Source organism: Salpingoeca rosetta (genome assembly GCF_000188695.1).
Source record: "Salpingoeca rosetta unplaced genomic scaffold supercont1.13, whole genome shotgun sequence".
Taxonomy (NCBI): domain Eukaryota; class Choanoflagellata; order Craspedida; family Salpingoecidae; genus Salpingoeca; species Salpingoeca rosetta.
The window spans coordinates 979782-1000706 of NW_004754921.1; the positions used below are offsets into that span (position 1 = coordinate 979782).

Here is a 20925-nt window from a genome sequence, read left to right on the forward strand (position 1 = left end):
CATGCCACTACCACTGACCTGCTTCTTGTTCTTCCACTCACCACCCACCACCATCACCGTTGACCATTTTGTGTGTCCTCGCAACAGCCTGAGGAGTTCCAGGCCGTGCAAGCAGAGGAGTGAACGCGTCTGCGCGCTCACGTGACATGGGCTGATTCTTTGCGGTTGATGTTTCTTGTTCATGTACACAAATACGTCCCTACATACACGCGCAGTACAATGGTGAACAAAACAGAAGTGGTGGCAATGAAAGAGGCATGGCGCGTTCACAGCGGGACGAGCGACGAGCACAGCACAAACGGTGGAGCAATATCAACAACACGCAGAGGACAGCGCGGGTGGGCACGCCCACGATGGCCAGGGCGAAAGGAAGGTCACGAAAGAAATAAAAAAAAAGGAAGCAAGAAGAGAAGCAAGGCATGCATGGAGGCAGCATGCGGGCAGCATGCGGGCAACTCTTGTACAGTGCAAGGTGTCACCGTTCATGTCACACACCAAAGCCAACGACGAGTGCATAATAAAACACGGGGGTGGTTGGTGAGGAATAACGGGGAGTCACAAGGAAAACCGAGCACGGGTTGTCACATCACATCGTAGTGTCACATCAGTGGTTGTGTTCGGGTCAACGCATGACGTCATCACACACGAATCACGCTATCACGTGCGTGCTTCAGTAAAGTGGAGACGCACGCGCTCAGGACTGATGACAGGCGGCCACACATTCGACTGTTTCGTGCATTTTGTCATCGTTCCACTGTATTCAGTCGTGAAGGCAAGCAGCGGCAAGCAATTAGCGACCTCAATCGCTTCCGCGAACCAACTGCCACCTCAGGTGGCACGGAAGCCTGGAAGCAGATCGCAAGCGATGGCGACGACACCAATGACAGCAACGATAGCAACGTTGGAAACGAAGTGACATGAACGCTTTTGGAAAAACAAAAAACAATCAAGCAAACAGTAGCAAAAGAAGCAAATCGGGGCGTGGACCTGAGCTCAGACACATCGACATGATGTCTGTGTCACAAGCGCCTCACGCACAAGCACGAGAAAAAGAAAAGAAAGAAACATGCGCGTACGCACACGCACACATACGCACACATACACACACGCACACACATACACATACACATACACACACGCACACACAATTGGGTGGGCTTTCAATTTTGAAAGCATCCAGCGACAGGTTGCGACAATAGGACCAGCACCGCCAACATCGAGAGAGTAAGTTGAAGAAGGAGACAACAGGACAAACGGCACGCCTTTGGAGAAGCACAAACACAAGTACACAAAGGACAAAACGCCGAACATGAATGAATACAGAAAAAAAAAAGAAAACACAACCACACGTGCACAGACACGCACACGCGCGCACACACGTTAACAAACAAAACAAAGGCCGGTGCTGGCCCTCATGCGCAATCGCACTGGTGTTGATTCCGCAACAAACCAAACCAAAAAAAAGGTGAGTGCTCCAACTTTGGAGTCACTGAGGAAAAGAAGAAGGGGGCGAATCAGACGTGGCACGCAATACAAACGATGGAAGGTGGCGGTCGACTAGAACCAAGGCACCATCAAACCATCAAGTGTGAAAGACGCCACAAAAGCCATCCCTCCTCCTCCTTCCCCTGGTTGTCCCCGCTTGACTTGGCATCAGCCACGGCGGTGGGAACGGTTCCGCCGAAAGGCAGCCCTCGCCTGCGCAAAGCCGCGGCGGTGGCTCGTCAGCGGGTGTGTCCGCTGCAGCAGGCGCCCTGCACACAATAGAAAAACACGCGCGCGTGGTGTAACAACACATAGGAAGCAAGGATGAGATCACACGCACATACACACATGCACACATGCACACACACATGCACACACACACACACATATATATGCACACATGCACACACACACACATGCACACATGCACCCACGTTGAGCGCTGGACGTGATGTGGGCGGAGCGACACTTCCTGCTTGTGCCACACGAACTCTTGTTCTGCTTTGAGCCACGACGATTCTGGCATGCTGAAAAGGGGGGTGGCGGCGAGTGGCGGCTTGCTGTATGACAGAGAGGGAAGAGGAACAGCGTGGTGGACAGAAGGAACGTGGTGCAGCGTGGTGCAGCGTGGTGCAACGTGGTGGGAAGAGTCAATGGAAGAGTCAATTGGGGGAAGAGGGGACGCGAAGAAGCAATGGGCTGTGAGGCCGCACATACTCAGCACACAACGCAGCACCAAACACCAGTACCACCAGCAGCAGCAGCAGCACCACCACCACCACCAGCCATGATCAACAAGGGAAGGCGTACTTGACCTTCGACGCTTGCGGCGCTTGCGGCGCTTGCGACGTCTGTTTCGATCACCACCATCGCGACGCCCGCCTCCACCACCGCCACCGCCGCCGCCACTGCCACTGCCATTGTTTCCGTTGTGCGGGTGTCGTGCATCATCACCGTCATCATCATCATCGCCGCGTGTTCTGTGGAATGAAGCGGGTAGGCTTTGGACGGCCGCAGAGTGTTGAGGAGAGGATGTGGTGATGTCAACCTCAAGCATGTCATCATCGTCTGCTAGCTGGATCACGAAGGGGGCAATAAAGCCGACGACGAAGAAAGTGGCCAGCCTCTGCGCGTATGCAGCACGGGTTGGGACGCCCTCCCCTTTCCGAGCTTGACACCCTTGTGGGTATGGCGTGTGTCGATGCTGCACGTGGGCGATCTTCTTTGCGTGCGTCTTATTGCGGACTCCTTCCATGTTGATGTTGCCCAAGGGCTGGGCATGCTGGGAGCGGAAGAAGGGCTTCTGCTTGGCCTTGCTGTCATGGCTGCTGTTGTTGCTGTTCCGCGGGTTTCCGTGCGTGCCCCGCTGCGGTGGTTGCTTCTGCGGATCGTGGATTGAAGCGGCGTCAAACACAACCCCTGCACGTACTTCCGGATGCAGATGCTGAAGTGGTTGCTGCTTCTTCTGCGAGTCATGCAGTGCATGCGTACACGAGAAGTGAGGGGAACGTAACGAGGCTCGCTTGCTTGGTCGCTCGCTTGCCTGGCGACATTGCCCACGGGTGCGGCAATCACATGTCCACATAACATGTCCACACACACACACATGTACAGATGTACACACATGTACACACATGTACACACACATACATACACACACATGTCCACACACACACACATGTACACGCACGCACACACACACACACACACACACACACACCATACACACACACACGCGCACACACATGTACACACACCTGGGCAAGGGTGTTGACGGCCGGGGTAGGATGTGGGACGTTTGCCACAAATGGCATTACCCGTTGGACGCAAGTCAGGCGATCGGCCATGGCCAGTTGCAATCACTGCTTTCTTCAAAGAACAAAGGAAAGGAAAGGAGAGGGGAAGGTGAGGCAAAGACGGCAGAAGCTGGAGCGCGTGCGGAGTCATCACCCGACGTGCACATCTTGTTCGAGGCTGGTCAACTCACCCAACCGCGGTCGTTCGCGGGCTTGTGCTGTTGTTTACGTGCTCGCTTCAAGTTGCTCGCTCAAGCGCTCAAGGCGGTGCTCGCTTCGAGTTGCTCGCTCAAGTGAGGCTTGTGGTATCTTGGGTGTTGCTGTTGGCTGACGGTGTTGACAACTTGTTCGCTGTGGCGGTGTCAGGGTGCCCTTCGTCGCAAGCCTTTCCTGGTGGAACCTGCCATCGCGGTGGTGATGTGATGTGTGACATGAAACCAAAACAAACATCAACAAGGAAGGGTGGGGGCGGTCACATCCGATGGAAATGAAATGGTGACACAGCGAGAGCAAAGACATGCAATTAGGGGGGGGGGGGATGAAAAATAAGGTGGGGGGCCAAGGGACAGGAGAGCGAACGAAGAACAGGAGAGAGAACGAAGATGCCGAAGAAGATCGCGTGCTTCTGCTTGCCTTTCTTCGTGTGCGGAGAAAGCTGACTTCGAGCTCTGCTTGGTGACGGTATCGTGTTGTGGAAAGTGGTGGTGGGTTGGGGTGGTTGGTTGTGAGGCAGCTGGCCTGCTTTTGTTTGGGTTGTTGTCGTGTACGCTCTGCTGTCAACGTTGACATGTCGAGCAGCTTGCGACAAGTGGTCCCAAAGCGGGGGCAACGCATGAGCAAGAGCTTGTGGAATTCGACCGAGTCGCTACGTGTTAGTGTGACATGTGGCATGCATGCACCACGACTTGCTCGCTCGCGGCGGGTGGGCGTTTGTATGTATTTCAACTCCTCAACTCAGTCGCATACCAAGCACAACCACGCACGCTGTGATGACGTGATGAGGATGTGACGTGGGAAAGAACAACAACATCAACAACAGCACCTCTGTTCCTTCTCGATCTTGTGATCTCGCTGTCTCACGCAACCTGTTCTCGACTTCCATCCACCCCACACTCTTATCCATCCACCCTGTGTTTTTTTCCTCCTCCAACACCGGCCAACTTGCAGATGGGACTTGCCGTTTATGCCAGCCACACTCACACACACACACACACACACACACACACACACACACACACACAAGAAGCACACAACCTTCCCCCTCCCCTTCTCCCTCCTTCCCTCAACAACCACCCCTCACACACTGCACCAGAATGAACAGCAGCCTCCACTCTCAGAAGAGCCACTGCATCAGGATCTTGTCTGGCGACAGGGTGCGGTAGTTGCTGTACTCGTGATACTCGATGGCCCGCTTTCGAAACGCGGCATCGCTGTGGCCGCCACCAGTCGTGGTGTCCTGCTGCGGTGTGTGGATGACGCGGCAATGCAACGCACGTTGGAAAGTGAGACGTTGGAGGGTGAGACGTAGAGGGTTCACAGGACAGCTGCGTACTCTCAGCCCACGTCATCCAGTTTCAAGAGACACACACGCAATCACCACACCACTGCTCCCTCCCTCCCCTTGTTTCCCTTTCCCTGATCAACCCCAACCTACACACACACACACGCACGCACACACACACACGCTTCTTTTTTTCTTGTTCTCACCGCCATGACGAAGCGGTGATGTCGCGTCAAGAGCTCCGCGACTTCGGCCTTTACATGTTGCTGGAACGCTTGCTGTTTGTCTTGGGGAATGATGTAAGGGGTCAGCTCCACAGTCTCCCCGCATACCTGCACGCAAACAGCACAGGCAAGAGGAAGGTGTGAGGACACGCAGTTGACGTTACGAGAGTAACATGCCCTTAGCTGAATGGTGGGGTTTGTGTTAGTCAAATGCATTGTTGTCTTCCTTTCTCACCTGCAAGCGATTGCAGACGCCTGCTTGTGACTGCACGGCTGGGGCGCCACCGTACTCGCGTGCAATTCGAGCGATGTGTTGGTTAATCTCCCTCTCGTTCAAATAAGCGCTGAATATCACCTGCTCAATGTCTGCGTGTGTGTGCGCGTGTGTGTGTACGTATGTGCGTGTACGTATGTGTGGGTGTGGGTGTGAGTGGGAGAATGAGGGTGGGAGTGACAGACAGGCAGACACACACACGCACACACACGCATGTACACACGCATGTACACACGCACGTACTTGTGTGTGATAGCATATGCAAGAGTCTTCTGTTGCGGACGGGCTTGTTCTTTTTCGCCTTCACCAGCCGAATGCAATGGATAATCCACGTGTCTGCGGGCAGGCCAGCCATTCGGATGAAAACGAGGGTAAGAAGGGCCAAGGCGATGCAGTGGTGGCATCCACGCACCCAAAGCAACATCTATTCACACACATACAAGCACAACACACACACACATTCACACACAAACACACAACACACAACACATTCACACACACACATATACATTCGCACACACACACACATACACATACACATACAGACACAGACAGACACACACACACACACACAGATATACCCCCCCCCCCCAAAAACACCCCACCTTTGTCAATGTATGAGGGCTTGGGACAGTTTTGCACGATGGCAGCCAAGGCGTCCCGCATTTCCTTGTTGTCCTTGCGACACGTATTGCACAGGAGCCGGGAGCGCCGAACCGTTGGCAACGGCCCGTTGCTGAGACCATCGCGCGCACGCACCCCTTCCGGCTTTTCCGTCACCTTCAGGCACACCAAGCATTGCATGGCTGCGTGACCGAGAGCCAAGCAAGCAAGCAAGCAAATGCATGCGACAGCGCAAGGGGAGGGCGTGGACGTGAGCAGCACGGAACAGAGACTGAGCCGGCGAGCGCACAGATACTCAGATAAAGCCGGCGAGTGTAGAGACAAAGTCAGCAAGCAAGTACAGAGACCGAGCCAGCAAGTACACAAACAGAGTCAGCATGGCGACCTAACCACCACTCATCCAAAGAAAGAGCACCCACACTGGCGTGCCTTACGTTGGCGGCTTGTCGTTTGCCCTTGCGTCTGGTAAGTGGGCTGTTGCACCCTTTGCCCATCAACAGCTTGGTCGCTGCCGCCACCGTCATCATCATCATCATCATCTAACAAGTTGACAGTGCTGGCATTGCCGTCCCCGTCACCACTGAGGACACTTGCTGCACTCTCGCTTTGGACGCTCACTGGCTGCTCGAACAGCGTGTCCAGCGCAGGTTCGTGCTGGCAGCAGCCTTTTGCTCCTCCACGTCCTGCAGTCCCCTGGACGGGGGAAAGCGCGCGCTGGCTTGCCGTGGCAGAACGCTGCTGGCTGGTAGCAGCGCTGCTATTGCTGTTGGTGCTGCTGTTGGTGCTGCAGTTCTTGTTGATGCTGCTGGTCCTGGTCCTGCTGCTGCTGCTGTTCCTGCTGCTGCTGCTGGCAGTTGCGTGGTGGTGCGTGGCCGAAGGGCGAGGCCTGCTGTGTTGAATCATGTGAGCGGAGTGCGACCCTGTCAGGCGTTGCGACGGCTGACCATGTTGCGATGCTTGTTGCTGTGCCATATCGATCAGGGGCAAATCCAGCGCAGACGTGCCCGAGAACTGGTCCTGAAACTCTCTGCTCGGGTATGGGTGGCTTGGCTCCGTTGGTTGTGTTGGAGATGCATGGAGCAGTGGTTGAAACTGCTGGTGGTGCTGGTGTTGCTGTTGTTGCTGTTGCTGGTGCTGTTGCTGTTGCTGTTGGTGGTGTTGCGAAGAAGCCGCTGTTGGCACCGATGGTTGGTACTGCTGCTGTTGGTGCCAGTCTTGTTGTTGCTGTGGTGGTTGTTGTTGTGGTGGTGGTTGTTGTGGCTGTTGCTGTGCGGTGGCGAGGGAGCTGCGAAGGCGCTCAGCAAAATAGGGCTCCTCGTTGCTGTTGCTGCGTTTGGGCAGCGGCGAGCGTGCGTCTTGTGTGGCATGCAGTGGGTGCCATGAGCCGCCAGGAAAAGGGCCAGGGAGAGTGACGTCGTGCGATGGGAGGTAACTGTTTGCGGCACTCACCGGCGGCTGCTCCGGCGCATCCACATCCCCACTTGATGAGCCCTGGCCCAACGTCGGGATATACTGCTGCTCGTATGGCATTTCATACAGTGGTAGTGGGGAGAGTCGCTGTGTTGCCTGCTGCTGCTGCTGCTGCTGTTGCTGCTGTTGCTGCTGTTGTCGTTGCAACTGCTGTTGTCGTTGCAACTGCTGTTGCTGTTGTTGCTGTTGTTGCTGTTGTTGCTGTTGTTGCTGGAACGGTGCACGTGGCATCGTTGTCGAGGTTGGCGAAGCCTCCGTGTCGGACACGGTTCGGTGTTGCGGTTGGTCTCGGGCCGGCACGTGCTGCGGGACCTGTTGCCGTGGCTGGAGAGGAGGTGCTGTGGCTTGATGGTACAGGGAAGAGGATGGAAGGAGTGACACGGTGCTCCAGGCCAAGTCCTCGCTTGGCCCCGCAGTTGCCTGCGCTTGCTGCTGCTGCTCCAACGTCTATCAAGCACAAGCACGGAGGTACAGACTTGGGGGATGAGGCTCTGAAGTCGCACAAGCCGCGTGACAATGCCCTCGCCGCAACGTACTCGCACCAGCAGCGTCAACAATGCCAGCACATGAGCATACATCAAGCAGTTTGCGAACCGCAAAAGGCAGCGTGGGTTCGCGTTGGTCTTCATGGTCAGTCCCTTGGTTCGGGTAGTTGCTCATGCCTGACTGTGGGGCTGTGACGGGTCACGCGAACAATGTGCCTGCACTGCATGAGTGTGTGTGTGTGTGTGTGTGTGTGTGTGTGTGTGTGTGTGTGTGTGTGTGTGTGTGTGTGTGTGTGTGTGTGTGTGTGTGTGTGTGTGTCACGGTGGAATCGATTTCATGAGCAGCTGCTCAGGCGTATCACACGATGACACATACAAAAACCTCTGCCGAGACACGACTCACCCCAACCAGCGCTCACGTCACAAACACCACATGCTTGCATACACACCGAAGGCCTTGTTTCGTTGGTTGCCTTTGGAGCTTCGTGTAATACGCCAGGTGTCTGCTTCAGCAGGTCAACCTTGCTGTGGTCCAAAACAAAGGTAATGCGGTGTTGCAGGCGCTTGCAGTCGATTGCAGGTGTGGGAGTGTCGAACTGACGACGCTGTCTGCTCGTCCGTGGTCGGGTGCTGTTTGGTTGTTGTGTTCTTGTCTCGTCTATCCTTTGTTCTCTTCGATCTCTTTGCGTGCTCCCTGCTTTGCGTTTGTTCGTTTCGTCCGATGGTGATGCTCACAATAACAAACGTGGCAAGAGAGAGAGAGAGGGGCGAGAGAGAGAGAGAGAGGACGCTGCTCTTTGCAAAGGTGTCCTGGCTGGGCTTGTGACCTTGTGGCGGTTTGTGTTTTGTCGACAAGCAGAGGGAATAAATGGGGATGTGTGTGTTTGCGTGTGTGTGTGTTTGCGTTGGCTGGTGTGCAGAGTCACGGACGGCGTCGAGGATGACACATCACATCAAGAAGAAGCGTTAGGAACGCATTGCTCACGTCCATGTCACACGTGTGTCACGCAATCACGTCATCGCACTTTTCAAAGTCGTTGGACTTTTCGACCAAGTTTGGTCTTTAATCGCGACAGGCATCAATTGCTGACGTCAGCGGAAACGGCGCGAGTCGCTGAGCTTGAGCTCACACACAACAACAATACAACAGACGTCTCTCAACAGCACACACACACACACACACACACCAACAACACCAACACCAACGCGACAACCAGACCAACAACCAAGCGGGAAGCGACATTAGCCAGCGGTGAGAAAGGCAATGTCTGCCACGTCCAGGTGTTCGTTGGCATAGCCATGAAGCAAACACATGCTGTGAAACGAGCGATCCTGCGGTGGCTCCTGTGGTGGCTCCTGCGGTAAGCTGGGCAACCTGCCACCACCATCATCCTCGTCATCGTCATCGTCATCGCCAGCGTGAGTGGTCCTCAAAGAAGTGGTGGCGGCGGTGGCGATCAGTGCCTTTTCAGCAAAGAACAGAACCCAAGAGGTGGGGTGGAGGGTGCTCGTGAGTGAGGTGCTGAGGTGGGGTGAAGAAGGTCATGTCAATCGTCAAAGACAGGCATGTTATGTTTGAGAATGCATTGAAACAGAAAACACAAGACGCCAAACGCCGCTGATTTGCATGCACCTTGTTGGCGCCGTTGAGCAAGTCTCGCACAATGAGCTTGGCACGTGAAAGGAACGCAGCAGTGGCTGCACGCGGCAGCACCAACGGGCCAACAGAGAACACTTGTCCACGCACCTGCATGCGAGCGTGTGTGTGTGTGTGTGTGTGTGTGTGTGTGTGTGTGTGTGTGTGTTGTGGGCTGGTGAGTGGGGAGGCGCGGAAAGGGTTTAGGGGAAATGCAGGTGTTTGAATATCAGAAAGCAGTGACACAAGCACAAGATCAAGTCACACACACACACACACACACACACACACACACAGCACAGCACAGCACAGCACAGCACAACCGAAATGCACCTTGATTGTAAAGATGGTGGTGGTGCTTGAATCACTCAAAGGCTTCGTCGCACGCGCAGAAGTTGCAGACGCTGTGTCGGTTGCACTCAATGTGTCTCCAGTCGCTGAAGATGCATGGCCCCTTGTTTCTTGCTGGTGTCGTGTTTTCGCGCATTCTTTCAGCAGGGCCGCGCGAACTGCTTCAAGATGCTTCTCCATCAACAGGGTGAAGCGCACGTGTACCATGTCTGCAGTGGCCACACGACATGTTGTGAGGGCATCAAGACAAGGGAGGAAACAACACCAGCCAGCCACTGAAAGCAGGCCCATATGACATGAACCTCAAGACGGAACAAGCCAAGTGCGCAGACGTATGCATTGGGCTCCTCACCTGAGCGGCAGTACAACTGCAGCACGCGCGATTTCCGCGCATCTTTCCACCGTTGCATCAGTTCTGCGAAGCATGCAGCAAACTTTGAGTGTGACTGAAGCAAAGAAGTGCCAAACGGTGCCACAGCATGCCGCACAAGGCACTCGCGACAATTGCAACCCACTTGCACACACACACACACACACACACACACACACAGCACACACACACTTACACACACACACACAGCACACACACACCCTGTCGTGCCAGCGTCTCGGCGAGCGCGGTCCAGCTGCCCTCCGTCAATTGCCGGCGAGTTCCGGTGCGGGTGGTGCGCCTCAACTGCCTTGTTGAAGGGGCCTTGTCTGTCTCTTTGTCACCGTTGTGCTGCTGCTCTTTGTCGTCATCGTCGTTTTGTGCACCACGCGACTCTTTGCTGCTGCTGCTGTGTGGGGTCTGAGTTGCTGCCTTCGGGTGACATGCGGGGAATTTGTGGAGCATGGCCTGTGCGAGTGTGCTGTCTGTGTCCAGTCGAGTCACCCAATTGTCCGACACGTCATTCATCTCGCGGATGACCTTGCTCAAGTGCGTCTTCCGACACGCATTGCACACCTCAAATGTCTGTAAAAGGTAGCTGTGAGCGAGGGCGAGCAAATGGTGGAGATGTCTAGATGTACGCTTGTGAGTGCGAATGTCGTGTGTATGTGCGAATGTTGTGTGTATGTGTGTGCGCATGCGTGTGTTTTGCACGCATGCGAACAACATACGCACGCACACACGCATGCGCTCTGTGCACGTAAGCATGCGCAACAGCAGGATCTGCAGGCGGGGAGCATGTCTGGCACTGGTGTCATGTCACGCAGGCTTCGCTTCCCGTTTGCACTCACATATTCTCGCTTGCGAACCAGCCGCTTCTCCAAGGGTTTCCACGTGTCGCATCCCAAGCAATGGCCTTAAACAACGCAATACAGGAGCAGGTGATGATATGTACGTGAGCAAACGCGCACACGACACGAGCAAGTGAGCAGCTGACCATACAATACTGACATACTGATGCTTCTTATGCTTACATGTAATGACCAAACACGCACGCACAAACACACACACACCAACACGCACGCACAAACACACACACACACAAACACACACGCACACACACACACACAAGCACACACACACACACACACACACACACAGACACACACACACACACACAGACACACACACACACACACAAACAAACGCACAACCCCTCCCACCCCTAGCCGACATCCACACCTTCCTCAAACTTTTTGATGGATGCAAGATGGGGCTGCTTCGCCCTCTTGCAATGTGGTTCGGCTGGTGTCTTCCTCCACCGCTTCCCTTTCTACAAACAGCACCACAAACGACAAGGTCTTTGAGTCGCAGCGTCTGAGCACAACCAGAAGAGGCACACTTGCAGCGGAGCCCTTTGTCTTCTCTGCTCCTCACCACCACCACAGCAGGACACGCACGCCCACCATCGTGCTTGTTGTTGGTTGGTGGTGTACTTGGTTGTGAGTTTCAACGTCTTGCTGCTGTGCGCCTTTCGCCACTGCCATCTTGAAGTTCGTTTATGTTTTTGTTGGGGTAAAACGCGCAATTGGTGAAAAGCGTTAGGATTCGAACAGTACCGTGACGTCGCGTTCCTTCAAGCATGGCACCGAAGGGGTGTGTGCCTGCAGGGCAAATTGCAGCGCAGTATCGCGCTCGCTTGTCGTTGTGCTTGTCGGCGGTGGTGCGGTTTTCAGGTCCAACACGCGGTTGAGCTCTCGCACCACACATGCCTGCACCTTCCGAGCAACATGGTCTTGCGCCCGGCTCACCACCGCCTGCAGTCCCACACAATACGGCTGTCCCAGCACCTGGGGCGTGGTGTGTGTGTGTGTGTGTGTGTGTGTGTGTGTGTGTGTGTGTGTGTGTGCGTGCGATGTGTGCGATGTGTGTGTGCGTGTGTGCAGGGTGTACAATGTGTGCGTGTGTGCAGGGGGAGTGAATCAATGTATTGTCGACAACAGTGTAGTGTAATTTCATTGTGCGACAACACCGTCATTCGTCCTTCGTGCAATCCCCTTCTGCCTCTTGTTAACGCCACATCGAGCCCCCCCCCCTTGTTCCCTTTCCATCCTCTCTGCTTTCTCTGCTTTCTCCTCCCTTCACCGACCCCCAAATCCCTCACCGTGATGTGGGAGAAGAGCACCACAGGTGCGGTGGCGTTGCCGCCCGTGTCTGGCCCTTCGCTGATGGTGTGCAGTAGCTCTTGAATCCGCTTGCGCAGATCTTGGATGTGTTCGTCCGCAAGCAGCGTGTACGCCACATGCCTCGGATCTGAAGAGCGCGATGGAGACGAAGGACGAGGCGCAGGTGGGAGGAGGGGTTCGGGCACAGCTCAGAGTCAGTGGATGCAATACACACCGATGCACGCAAGGAGCTGTGCACGCATGCATGTAGACAACGCGTGCCATGCACGTAGTTGATCCCATCATACGAGCGACGCACCGGATGACAAGGCAAGATGCAGAATCCTGGACATGCGCGAGTCGTGCCACCCGTGTGACAACGCTGTGTGCATGTGTGTGTGTGTGTGTGTATTTGTATTTTGTTACATGTGTGTGTGTGTGTGTGTGATTAGAGAGAAGCAGAGACCCATTGTGAATGCTACTGAGTTGAGTGTGGTGTTGCATGGGCCAACAAGAAAGCCGTGAAATTGTGAAACTGCACCCCCTTCCACACACACACACACACACACACACACACACACAAAGACACACACACACACACACACACGCACACAAAGACACACACGCACACACAAAGACACACAAAGACACACACAAAGACACACAAAGACACACACAAAGACAAGAAGACACACACAAAGACGTACAACGCACCGGCACACATGAGGCTGTCTGTGTCACGCTCGGCAACGCCCATGGCCTGGAGCTGCGGGCGGTGTGTCGAGTTCCAGGACCGAATGTCTCTCATGATCCGATACAAGTGCGTCTTCCGACACGCGTTGCAGATTGCAAACTTGCCCTGTGGTGTCGCGTACATAATGAGCAACAAGCATTTGTTTTGTCAGCGAACACACACTTCTCAAGGCACTTGAAACCACTGTGATCGTTCCTCAGTGCCTTCAGTTCATACAACAACAACAACAACAACAACAACAACAACAACAACAACAACAACAACAACAACAACAACAACAACAACAACAACAACAACAACAACAACAACAACAACAACAACAACAACAACAACAACAACAACAACAACAACAACAACAACAACAACAACAACAACAACAACAACAACAACAACAACAACAACAGACAAACAAACCAAATCACATCACACACATGCGCATACACACACGTGTACAGACCTTCTTGGAGAGGCACCGCCTGATTTCCAGTGGCTTGATGTTGTTGCAGCCAAGACACAGGCCTACAGCGACATACGGGTGTGCAAGCAAGCAGGGCGTGTGGTGAGACGCTGCACTGCATGCACGTCAGGCTGCTCCAACCGCTTCCATAGACCCCACCACCCTTTCGCTCCGGCTCGCTCGACTCACCGCCTCCAGCGCGGCGTACGAGCTCATCCAACCTCTGACCTTGCACCTGTTCACATACAGAGGCAATGCAAACAAGCACGATCGCATGAGTGTGTGCGTACGTGTGTGTGTGCATGGGAAGGCGTTTAGCCAGAGACCACATGCAAATAAAGAAGTCAGCCAGAGGCCACACAGAAGCAAGTTTGGGGGGGGGGAAGCAGCCAATGCAAGCACACTTCGTACTTGCTGAGCGACGGTGCGTTGCTCGTCTGGGGTTGACACCGGTGCCGCTTGTCTTTGTGTTGCTACGAGTGCTGCTTCTTGTTGTTGTTCTCCTCGCTCCTGCATGGGGGTTGTTTGTGCTGTGTGTTTTGCTTCTTCTTCAGCACCGCTCCGTATGAGGTGAGCGCGCTTGGGTGGAGGCGAGGTGCAGTGGCCGCGGTGTGCTGGTTCCGCCGGTTCCCTTGTCGCACAGCTCTTATTCTCCTCCTCGTCACCATCATTGTCGTCACCATCATTGTCGTAACCATCATCATCTCCTCCCGCCGATGAAGGCGATGATGCTGAGTCCAGTGACGACGATGGCGACGGCGACGGCACGCTGTGCACAGCGCTGTCAACAAACGGGCCACTTTCACCACAGCTGTTGTCACAGCTGTTGTCACTGTGCTGGGCGCCCATCCTTCTCCATTCGTCCGCCTCACCAAAGACATCAAGCATCAGCTCCTCAAAGTCGGAGCCACTGAGGGTCGATGGCGTGAGTGCATCGCGCGAGAGGGCAACGCTTGGCCGGGCAGCCAGCACCTCCTTGGCACAAGGCTCAAGGTCGAGCGACGGCCGTCTCCAAGACCCTCCTTCCGAGCACTCCGGCGAGGAAGAGGAGGTGGTGGGCGAAGGAACGGACGCACCGTCTTCTGCCGCATCGCTCTGTGGCTTGGTATTGGCCGTGTTGGAGGAGGAGTATGTCTCTGTGTGTGCGGCAACGGGGGCGTGACTGTGATTGGTCTTCCTCTTCAGCCAAGCCAACCGAGGATCTTGCGCAGCAATTCGCGGTGCGCGCTGGTGATGCGGGTAGCGAGATCGCTTCCTCTGCTTCCGTTGCCACTGGTGAGACTCGAAGTGTGCAGTAGTCATGACCACTTCCACACCATCAAAACTGTGGAATAAGGACAGCGCTCGTGGATGAGTATGGCCACACACGACTGGTGATGCTTGCGGTGCTTGTGGCACAGGTCGTCGTCTTTGCGTGGTCATGACGAGATGACCGCTTGTTCGTTCGTGTGTGTCGTGTGTATGTGAGTGAGTGTATCTTTAGTATCTTTGTGAGAGTGTTTGTGTTTGTTTGGTCGCCGTCTTGGTCGTTGCCGATCAACAGGGTTCAAGGGAGCGGGAAGGAAGAGCACAAGCAAACAAATGAAAGAGGCTCGTCTCTCAAACAAGCAAGCACACACACTCTCTTTGCCTTTTCCGCAAACACACAGAACAAAGAACAAAGACCACACTCATCGCGTGTGCAAATCGCACAAGCGCACTTCCTTGCCGCGCTTGTTGACATTGTTGTTTTGCACCCCTCAACACACACACACAACACACGCTGAGCCTACATGGGCAAGGGCCAAAGGTTTGAGGCGACGCGAAGCGGGGCATACCACGCGTTCTCGGGACGCGCTCGGGACGTTCGATTTCAAGGTTCGCACGAAACGAAAAAACCGCCGGCGTTTTGCATTTCAATCATATGTGGTGTCGTGAGCGGTGGGTGTTTTGGCGGGAAACGTTCAAACAGGGTGCTTTGCAGTCGTGGCGCTCTTGCTTCTTGATGGTGGTGCTGTGAGTTGTACACCTCTACACCTTGTACACACCTTGTACACACCTTGTACACCTTGTACACCTGTGTCTGCCTTTGCAATGCTCGCTGCTTTCTTGCTTTGCAGCTCAGTTTGTGTTGACATGAGATGGCTTTCACACGTGTTAAAGCACTTTTAACCTCACCAACAAGATTGCTTGTTGTTCTCGACCTTAATGTGTCATCATCATGGCATCTGCTCGCACAGTTGTGTTTGTGTCCTCCCCATTGCAGCAGCAGACATCGGCTGCGTGGTTTGTGCAGGCGCTTGCAGAGCTCAAGAACGTCATCAAGCTCCACGCATGGTGGCAGAGCGCCTGTTTTTGGCAGTTCTCCTCAAACGGCAAAACAAGCACGTGCGTGTGGACAGAGAGGGAGAGAGAGAGTGTGTGTGTGGGCGTGTGTGTGAGAGTGTGTGCGTGTGTGAGCGTGTGTGCGTGTGTGAGAGTGTGTGAGCGTGTGTGCGTGTGTGAGAGTGTGTGCGTGAGGGTGCGAGAGAGAGAGACAGAGTGTGTGAGAGTGCGTGCGTGTGTGCGTGTGATGGCTGCTTGCTTGCTTGCGTGGATCATGTGGGCGACGGCGCAGCCGTGCACGTGAGAATGTGTGTTGTGTGTTGATTCCAATCAAGGAATGCAGCAAAGATGTGCCTTTCCACCCGCTTTGCTCACCGAGTCAAGCCCTCTCCCCCCTTCTCTTTCCCTGTCGGCCACGTTGCTGCGCAGCGGTTGGTTGTCATCTGACGAAGCTGTCGATGTGCTGACGCGCATCACAGAACTCGATCACAGCAGCTGGGCACACTTTCCCGCGCTTCACACATCGCCAACTCTTGTTCCTGCATCCATCGAGGCGTTTAGCAAGTGCGTGCTCCTATCAGACTTGTGTTGCCATTGCACACCTGTTTGCAAATCCACTCCTGTTCCCCAGGCATACGCTGCTCTCGGATTCAGCAACAAAAGAATCCCCAGTCCACACACACACACACACACACACACACACACACACACACACACACTCGTACTTCCGTACTACCCTACCACCTCTTCATTGATAACTTCTTCCGCGACACATTTGCACAGCTTGTACGTGTTTGCAGACACTCTTCAGCAGCATGTACAACAAGTTGCTTCGAGTGCGCTAACGGCTCTGGAGTAAGTGCCGACGTGGTGCTCGCCTTCGTCCTGTGCAGTGTCACGAATTGTTCCCATCCCTCATCCCCCCTAACCACACACACACACACACACACACACACACACACACACACACACACACACACACACACACACACACACACACACACACACACACACACACACAGGGAGCCGGAGCAGAGCGAGCTGGTGCTGCTCCATGCTGAAGGCTCAAACGTGGCTGCGCTGATTGCGGAGGATGCTGGTGGTACTGGTATGGACACGGACGGAGACTTGACGCTCCCAGAGGACTTTGCGGTCAAGCACGTCGCCGCGTCCAGACACACGCTCAGCATGTTCTTTCGGCAGTGGTGGCAGCCATCGTCGGCGCTGGCCCACCGCCAGGCCTGTATCACCCTTGCCAACGAGGTTCAGGTCCAATGCGACCTCCAGCCAGTCGTGTTGGATCCGGTCGCCAACATCCCGGGCCCATATGGCGCCCACTTCCAGGTTTGCCAGTCGTGTATGTGTGTGTGTGTGTGTGTACTCACATGTACATGTGTGTGTGTGTGTACATGTGTACATGTGTACATGTGTACATGCGAGTGCAAGCCATGAAGCAAGCATGCAGCACCCCTATTTGCACACCCAGACTCTGCTCACGGTGTGCACGCCTTCACGTGACCCCCACACCTCCTGTCACCCCTCTCAAACACGCAAATGCTGCGTGCCAGTTGTCCATGAAACCGCGCCGCATGCGCGCGCACGCGCTCGTGGATGACGCGGCTGCAAGCGAGCCGGCCGACCTCCAGTTTGTGGCGCGTGCACAGGTCGCCAGCGTCACCTCCGCCTTGGTTGGTGTTGTTGTTGTGGTTGGCTGGACTCCACTGCTGCTCGTGCTGTCCTCCCCTCTTGCCGTTCTCTCTCGCTGCGTCTTGATGTGCCTACGTGCAAGCCGCACACCATTTCCGTGCCGACTCACATCAACACACCGGCCGCAGCTGTTTGGGACCACATTTATCCTGAAGCCCACAACCCTCCCCAGCCTCTCGTGGGTGAAGCTGAAGGAGCACAGCCAGCGCTTTGAGGCTCTCGCCCGCAGGCTGCAAACAGAAGTGAGTCGGGTGCAAATAGAAGACGCTGGTCGGTGGCGCACGGCGCTTGTCACGCTCTGTCACCATCATCCAACGCCATGCAGGCACATTTGCGTCGGCACCCCATCCAAACATGCTCACATTATGCATCCGCCTTTCATCCACTACAGGGCACAAAGCTGGTGTTGGAGAAGCAGTGCGACTTTGGTCTTGCATCCTACTTTGTCGTGTTCCCTGCCGTCGAACCGTCACACCTGTCGTCATCATCGCAGCCACCCCCGCCGGTGCTCTGGCTCAAGGTGTCGTGAGCGCTCATGTGTTGTGTGCGTGTGTGTTGTGTGCGAGTGTGTCGTGTGCGTGTGTGTCGTGAGCGCTCATATGTGTGTGTGTGTTGTGTTGCGTGCGTGTGTGTTGTGTTGTGTGTGTGTGTGCGTGCGTGTATGTTGTGTGTTGTGTATGTTGTGTGTTGTTTGGTGTCTCTCTGCTTGCGTGTGTTGTGTGCATGCCTGCCCATCCTTGTACTTGCCTGACTTCCTGCCTTCCTGCGTCTCGCCAAACTAATCTCCACCCTCACCCTTTGACCAACTCCCACAAGGCCGTGGCTAGCCGGGAGCTGATGAACCACGTAGACACGGCATGGGGCATTGATCCAACCGACACACAGCAGCAACAGGACACGGCCATCGCCTCAGCCATACACACCGCTCTCACAGAGGTGATGACAGTGGTGTTGGAATCGCGTGTCGGATGTTTTCACACGCAATTCGTAACGCTTTGTATTTCAACACACACACACACACACATGGACGTGCAGGTGCCGAGCCTCGGACGGTTCAACCCGCTTGACTTTGAGTCGCACCTGTTTGCGGCGCTGCCGTCTGGTCCGCGGAGGTCGAGTGGGCACGCAAGCACAGCGAAGCGGCGAAGCGACGATCACGCCAACCACAGCAGCGTCGACCACGACATCTCTGTCAGCGGCAGCACAGACAGCACAACCACCACCAGTAGCAGCAAGGGCGGCGGTGGCAGTGGCAGGAGTGGCCACAGCGCCAGCAGTAGCAAGGCCCAGTCATCGTCGTCATCATCACGCGCAGTACCGTCCCAGCGCCGCAGCCGCCGCACGCGCAGATCAAAGAGGTTGGAAGTGTGTGCGTGTGTGTGTATGTGTGTGTGAAAATGTGTGAGTGAGTGTGTGCGTGTGTGTGTGTGTGCGTGTGTGTGTGTGTGTGCGTGTTGTGTGTGCGTGTGTGTGTTGTGAAGTTCCTTTCGCTTGTGTGCTGGTCACTGTGCTTGACGCATGCACCTCTCGCCCCCCCCTCATACCCTGCCTCTCTCCACCTCAGTGCCAAGCAGACCATGCTTCCTTTCCTGGACTCAACCGCGCTGTGAGCAGTGAGCACGCCGTGTTCATGAAACCCTTTGTTTGCGGGTGTACTTGTTGTAGATTCTGTGTACAAGGGAGTGAACGAAGCCAAGCCTACAGTCGAGCGAAGAAGAAAGACAAGGGAGAGAAAGGGCGAGATGATAGCGGCAATACGTACTGACAGGAAACAGACAACCAGCCTGCCAGCCAGACAGACGGACAGGTAGATGGGCAGGTAGAGGGTTGATGGACACACACACACACACACACACACACACACACACACACACACACACACACACACACACACACACACACACACACACACACACACACACACACACACACAACTCACAGACAGACACACAGACACTGACGCGCCAACACATACACAACTCACAGACAGACAGACACACACACACACACACCAACACACCAACACATACATACACACACACAGAGCGAAAGGCCGTAGTTATGACGCGTTGTCGCCAAAGCGACGAAGGCACTGCTTGATGGCAGCGCTGCGGGAAGCGGAGGCCGACGCCAGCGCGCGCTTGATCTGCGTATCCAAGGGGTCGCCCGTGCTGTACCCAAACTGGTACATGTACGAGTCTGGGTTGACGCGCTCAGCGTCCTCCTGCGTAAGGCCCACGTCGGTGCCCCACCACCCGCCAGGGAAGAAGTAGAAGGTCGGGAACACCGTCTTGGGCACGCCGCGCAGTGCAGCGGTGGCAAAGTCTGGCCCCGTCGCCTCCCAGCGGGCCACACCCTGTGTGAAGCGGAGGTCCCGGTACACGCGGCCCAGCGTGCGGACCACGTGCGCCATCGCGGGGTGGTGCTGTGCGCACCCAATAACACCCACCGCCAGGATGGGCGTGACCGTGCTCGGCGCCGTCATCTTGCCTGGCCGCACCTCCTCACCGAAGAAGAGCCCTGTCTGTGACGCCTGCTGTAGCAGCGGATCCAGCGACTTGCCGTTGATCCACATGCTGTCTGCGTCGATGAAGACGCCCCCATACCGATATAAGATCTCGTAGCGGGCAATGTCTGCCTTGTTTGCCGGGTGCGGCTCCAGTGCGAAGATGTCGCTGTTCTCCAGGTGTAGCGCCTCAATGTCCTCCGTGCGCCACAGCCGGTATGTCCACTCCGGGTTGGCTTGAACATAATCGTGCATCCACGCCGCCATCCACTGGCACGGCGCCTGGTTGTTGCCCAGCCAGATCTGGTGGATCGTCTTCGGGATCGTCGTGTCTGCAGCGGCGTTGTGTGTGTGTGTGTGTGTGTGTGTGCGCGTGTGTGTGTACGGATGAGGTAAAGGCGAGGGCAACCGCAGGGATGGAAGAAGGGTGAGTAGCAGATGGAGAGATGAAGCTCGGCAGTGCGGGAAAAGACGGAGGCAGACGCAAGAACAGATCAGTCACGCACACACACACACAGACAGACACAGCAGGAAGAGACACATAGACACACAGACACACACACACACACAGACACACACACACACACAGACACAGACACACACACACACACAGACAGACACAGCAGGAAGAGACACATAGACACACAGACACACACACACACACACAGACACACACACACACACACACACACACACAGACACACACACACACACACACACACACACACACACAGACACAGACACAGACAGACACAGACAGACACAGACACACACGCACACACGCACACATCCACACACACACATCCACACACACAC

General features: G+C 55.2%; 9 protein-coding genes across 9 annotated transcripts in view; 3 read left to right on the forward strand and 6 right to left on the reverse strand.

Annotated features, from left to right (window-relative positions):
• The window catches only part of PTSG_05637 (uncharacterized protein), a 2952-nt gene extending 2699 nt beyond the window's left edge, over positions 1-253 (forward strand). Inside the window, exon 8 of the mRNA XM_004993448.1 lies at positions 88-253. Coding sequence (XP_004993505.1) covers positions 88-123 — 36 coding nt within the window. The 3' untranslated portion in view covers positions 124-253. The remainder of the gene's footprint in view (positions 1-87) is intronic.
• Positions 254-257: 4 nt separating this feature from the next.
• Positions 258-921, forward strand: PTSG_05638 (uncharacterized protein; the record flags this gene model as incomplete). Its single annotated transcript, XM_004993449.1, has 2 exons — positions 258-373; positions 765-921. 2 exons carry the CDS (start codon positions 258-260, stop codon positions 919-921), a joined length of 273 nt encoding a protein of 90 aa, XP_004993506.1.
• A 72-nt stretch (positions 922-993) lies between these two features.
• On the reverse strand, positions 994-1311 carry PTSG_12344 (uncharacterized protein; the record flags this gene model as incomplete). Its single annotated transcript, XM_004993450.1, has 1 exon — positions 994-1311. The coding sequence occupies one exon, from the start codon at positions 1309-1311 to the stop codon at positions 994-996; it is 318 nt and encodes a 105-aa protein (XP_004993507.1).
• Positions 1312-1653: 342 nt separating this feature from the next.
• On the reverse strand, positions 1654-3332 carry PTSG_05639 (uncharacterized protein; the record flags this gene model as incomplete). Its single annotated transcript, XM_004993451.1, has 4 exons — positions 1654-1754; positions 1920-2012; positions 2296-2950; positions 3243-3332. 4 exons carry the CDS (start codon positions 3330-3332, stop codon positions 1654-1656), a joined length of 939 nt encoding a protein of 312 aa, XP_004993508.1.
• Positions 3333-4614: 1282 nt separating this feature from the next.
• On the reverse strand, positions 4615-6084 carry PTSG_05640 (uncharacterized protein; the record flags this gene model as incomplete). Its single annotated transcript, XM_004993452.1, has 4 exons — positions 4615-4740; positions 4989-5114; positions 5242-5372; positions 5886-6084. The coding sequence occupies 4 exons, from the start codon at positions 6082-6084 to the stop codon at positions 4615-4617; spliced, it is 582 nt and encodes a 193-aa protein (XP_004993509.1).
• Positions 6085-6661: 577 nt separating this feature from the next.
• PTSG_05641 (uncharacterized protein) lies at positions 6662-8713 on the reverse strand (the record flags this gene model as incomplete). Its single annotated transcript, XM_004993453.1, has 4 exons — positions 8309-8713; positions 7969-8080; positions 7354-7821; positions 6662-6793 (listed from the first exon to the last, which is right to left on the reverse strand). The coding sequence occupies exons 2-4, from the start codon at positions 8032-8034 to the stop codon at positions 6662-6664; spliced, it is 666 nt and encodes a 221-aa protein (XP_004993510.1). The 5' UTR covers positions 8035-8080; positions 8309-8713.
• Positions 8714-9101: 388 nt separating this feature from the next.
• PTSG_12345 (uncharacterized protein) lies at positions 9102-14894 on the reverse strand (the record flags this gene model as incomplete). The annotated part of the gene is made up of 14 exons (XM_004993454.1): positions 9102-9323; positions 9493-9606; positions 9829-10055; positions 10199-10261; positions 10438-10814; positions 11086-11132; positions 11451-11549; positions 11836-12066; positions 12381-12529; positions 12701-12763; positions 13096-13240; positions 13593-13654; positions 13782-13827; positions 14004-14894. The coding sequence occupies 14 exons, from the start codon at positions 14892-14894 to the stop codon at positions 9102-9104; spliced, it is 2736 nt and encodes a 911-aa protein (XP_004993511.1).
• An 898-nt stretch (positions 14895-15792) lies between these two features.
• PTSG_05644 (uncharacterized protein) lies at positions 15793-19213 on the forward strand (the record flags this gene model as incomplete). Its single annotated transcript, XM_004993455.1, has 10 exons — positions 15793-15959; positions 16326-16460; positions 16680-16751; positions 16919-17240; positions 17465-17584; positions 17732-17845; positions 17995-18123; positions 18420-18539; positions 18639-18961; positions 19168-19213. 10 exons carry the CDS (start codon positions 15793-15795, stop codon positions 19211-19213), a joined length of 1548 nt encoding a protein of 515 aa, XP_004993512.1.
• Positions 19214-19572: 359 nt separating this feature from the next.
• The window catches only part of PTSG_05645 (uncharacterized protein), a gene marked incomplete at its 5' end in the record, with an annotated part of 1594 nt that continues 241 nt past the window's right edge, over positions 19573-20925 (reverse strand). The window contains one exon of the mRNA XM_004993456.1: positions 19573-20441. Within this exon, the coding sequence (XP_004993513.1) occupies positions 19663-20441 (779 nt within the window). The 3' untranslated portion in view covers positions 19573-19662. The remainder of the gene's footprint in view (positions 20442-20925) is intronic.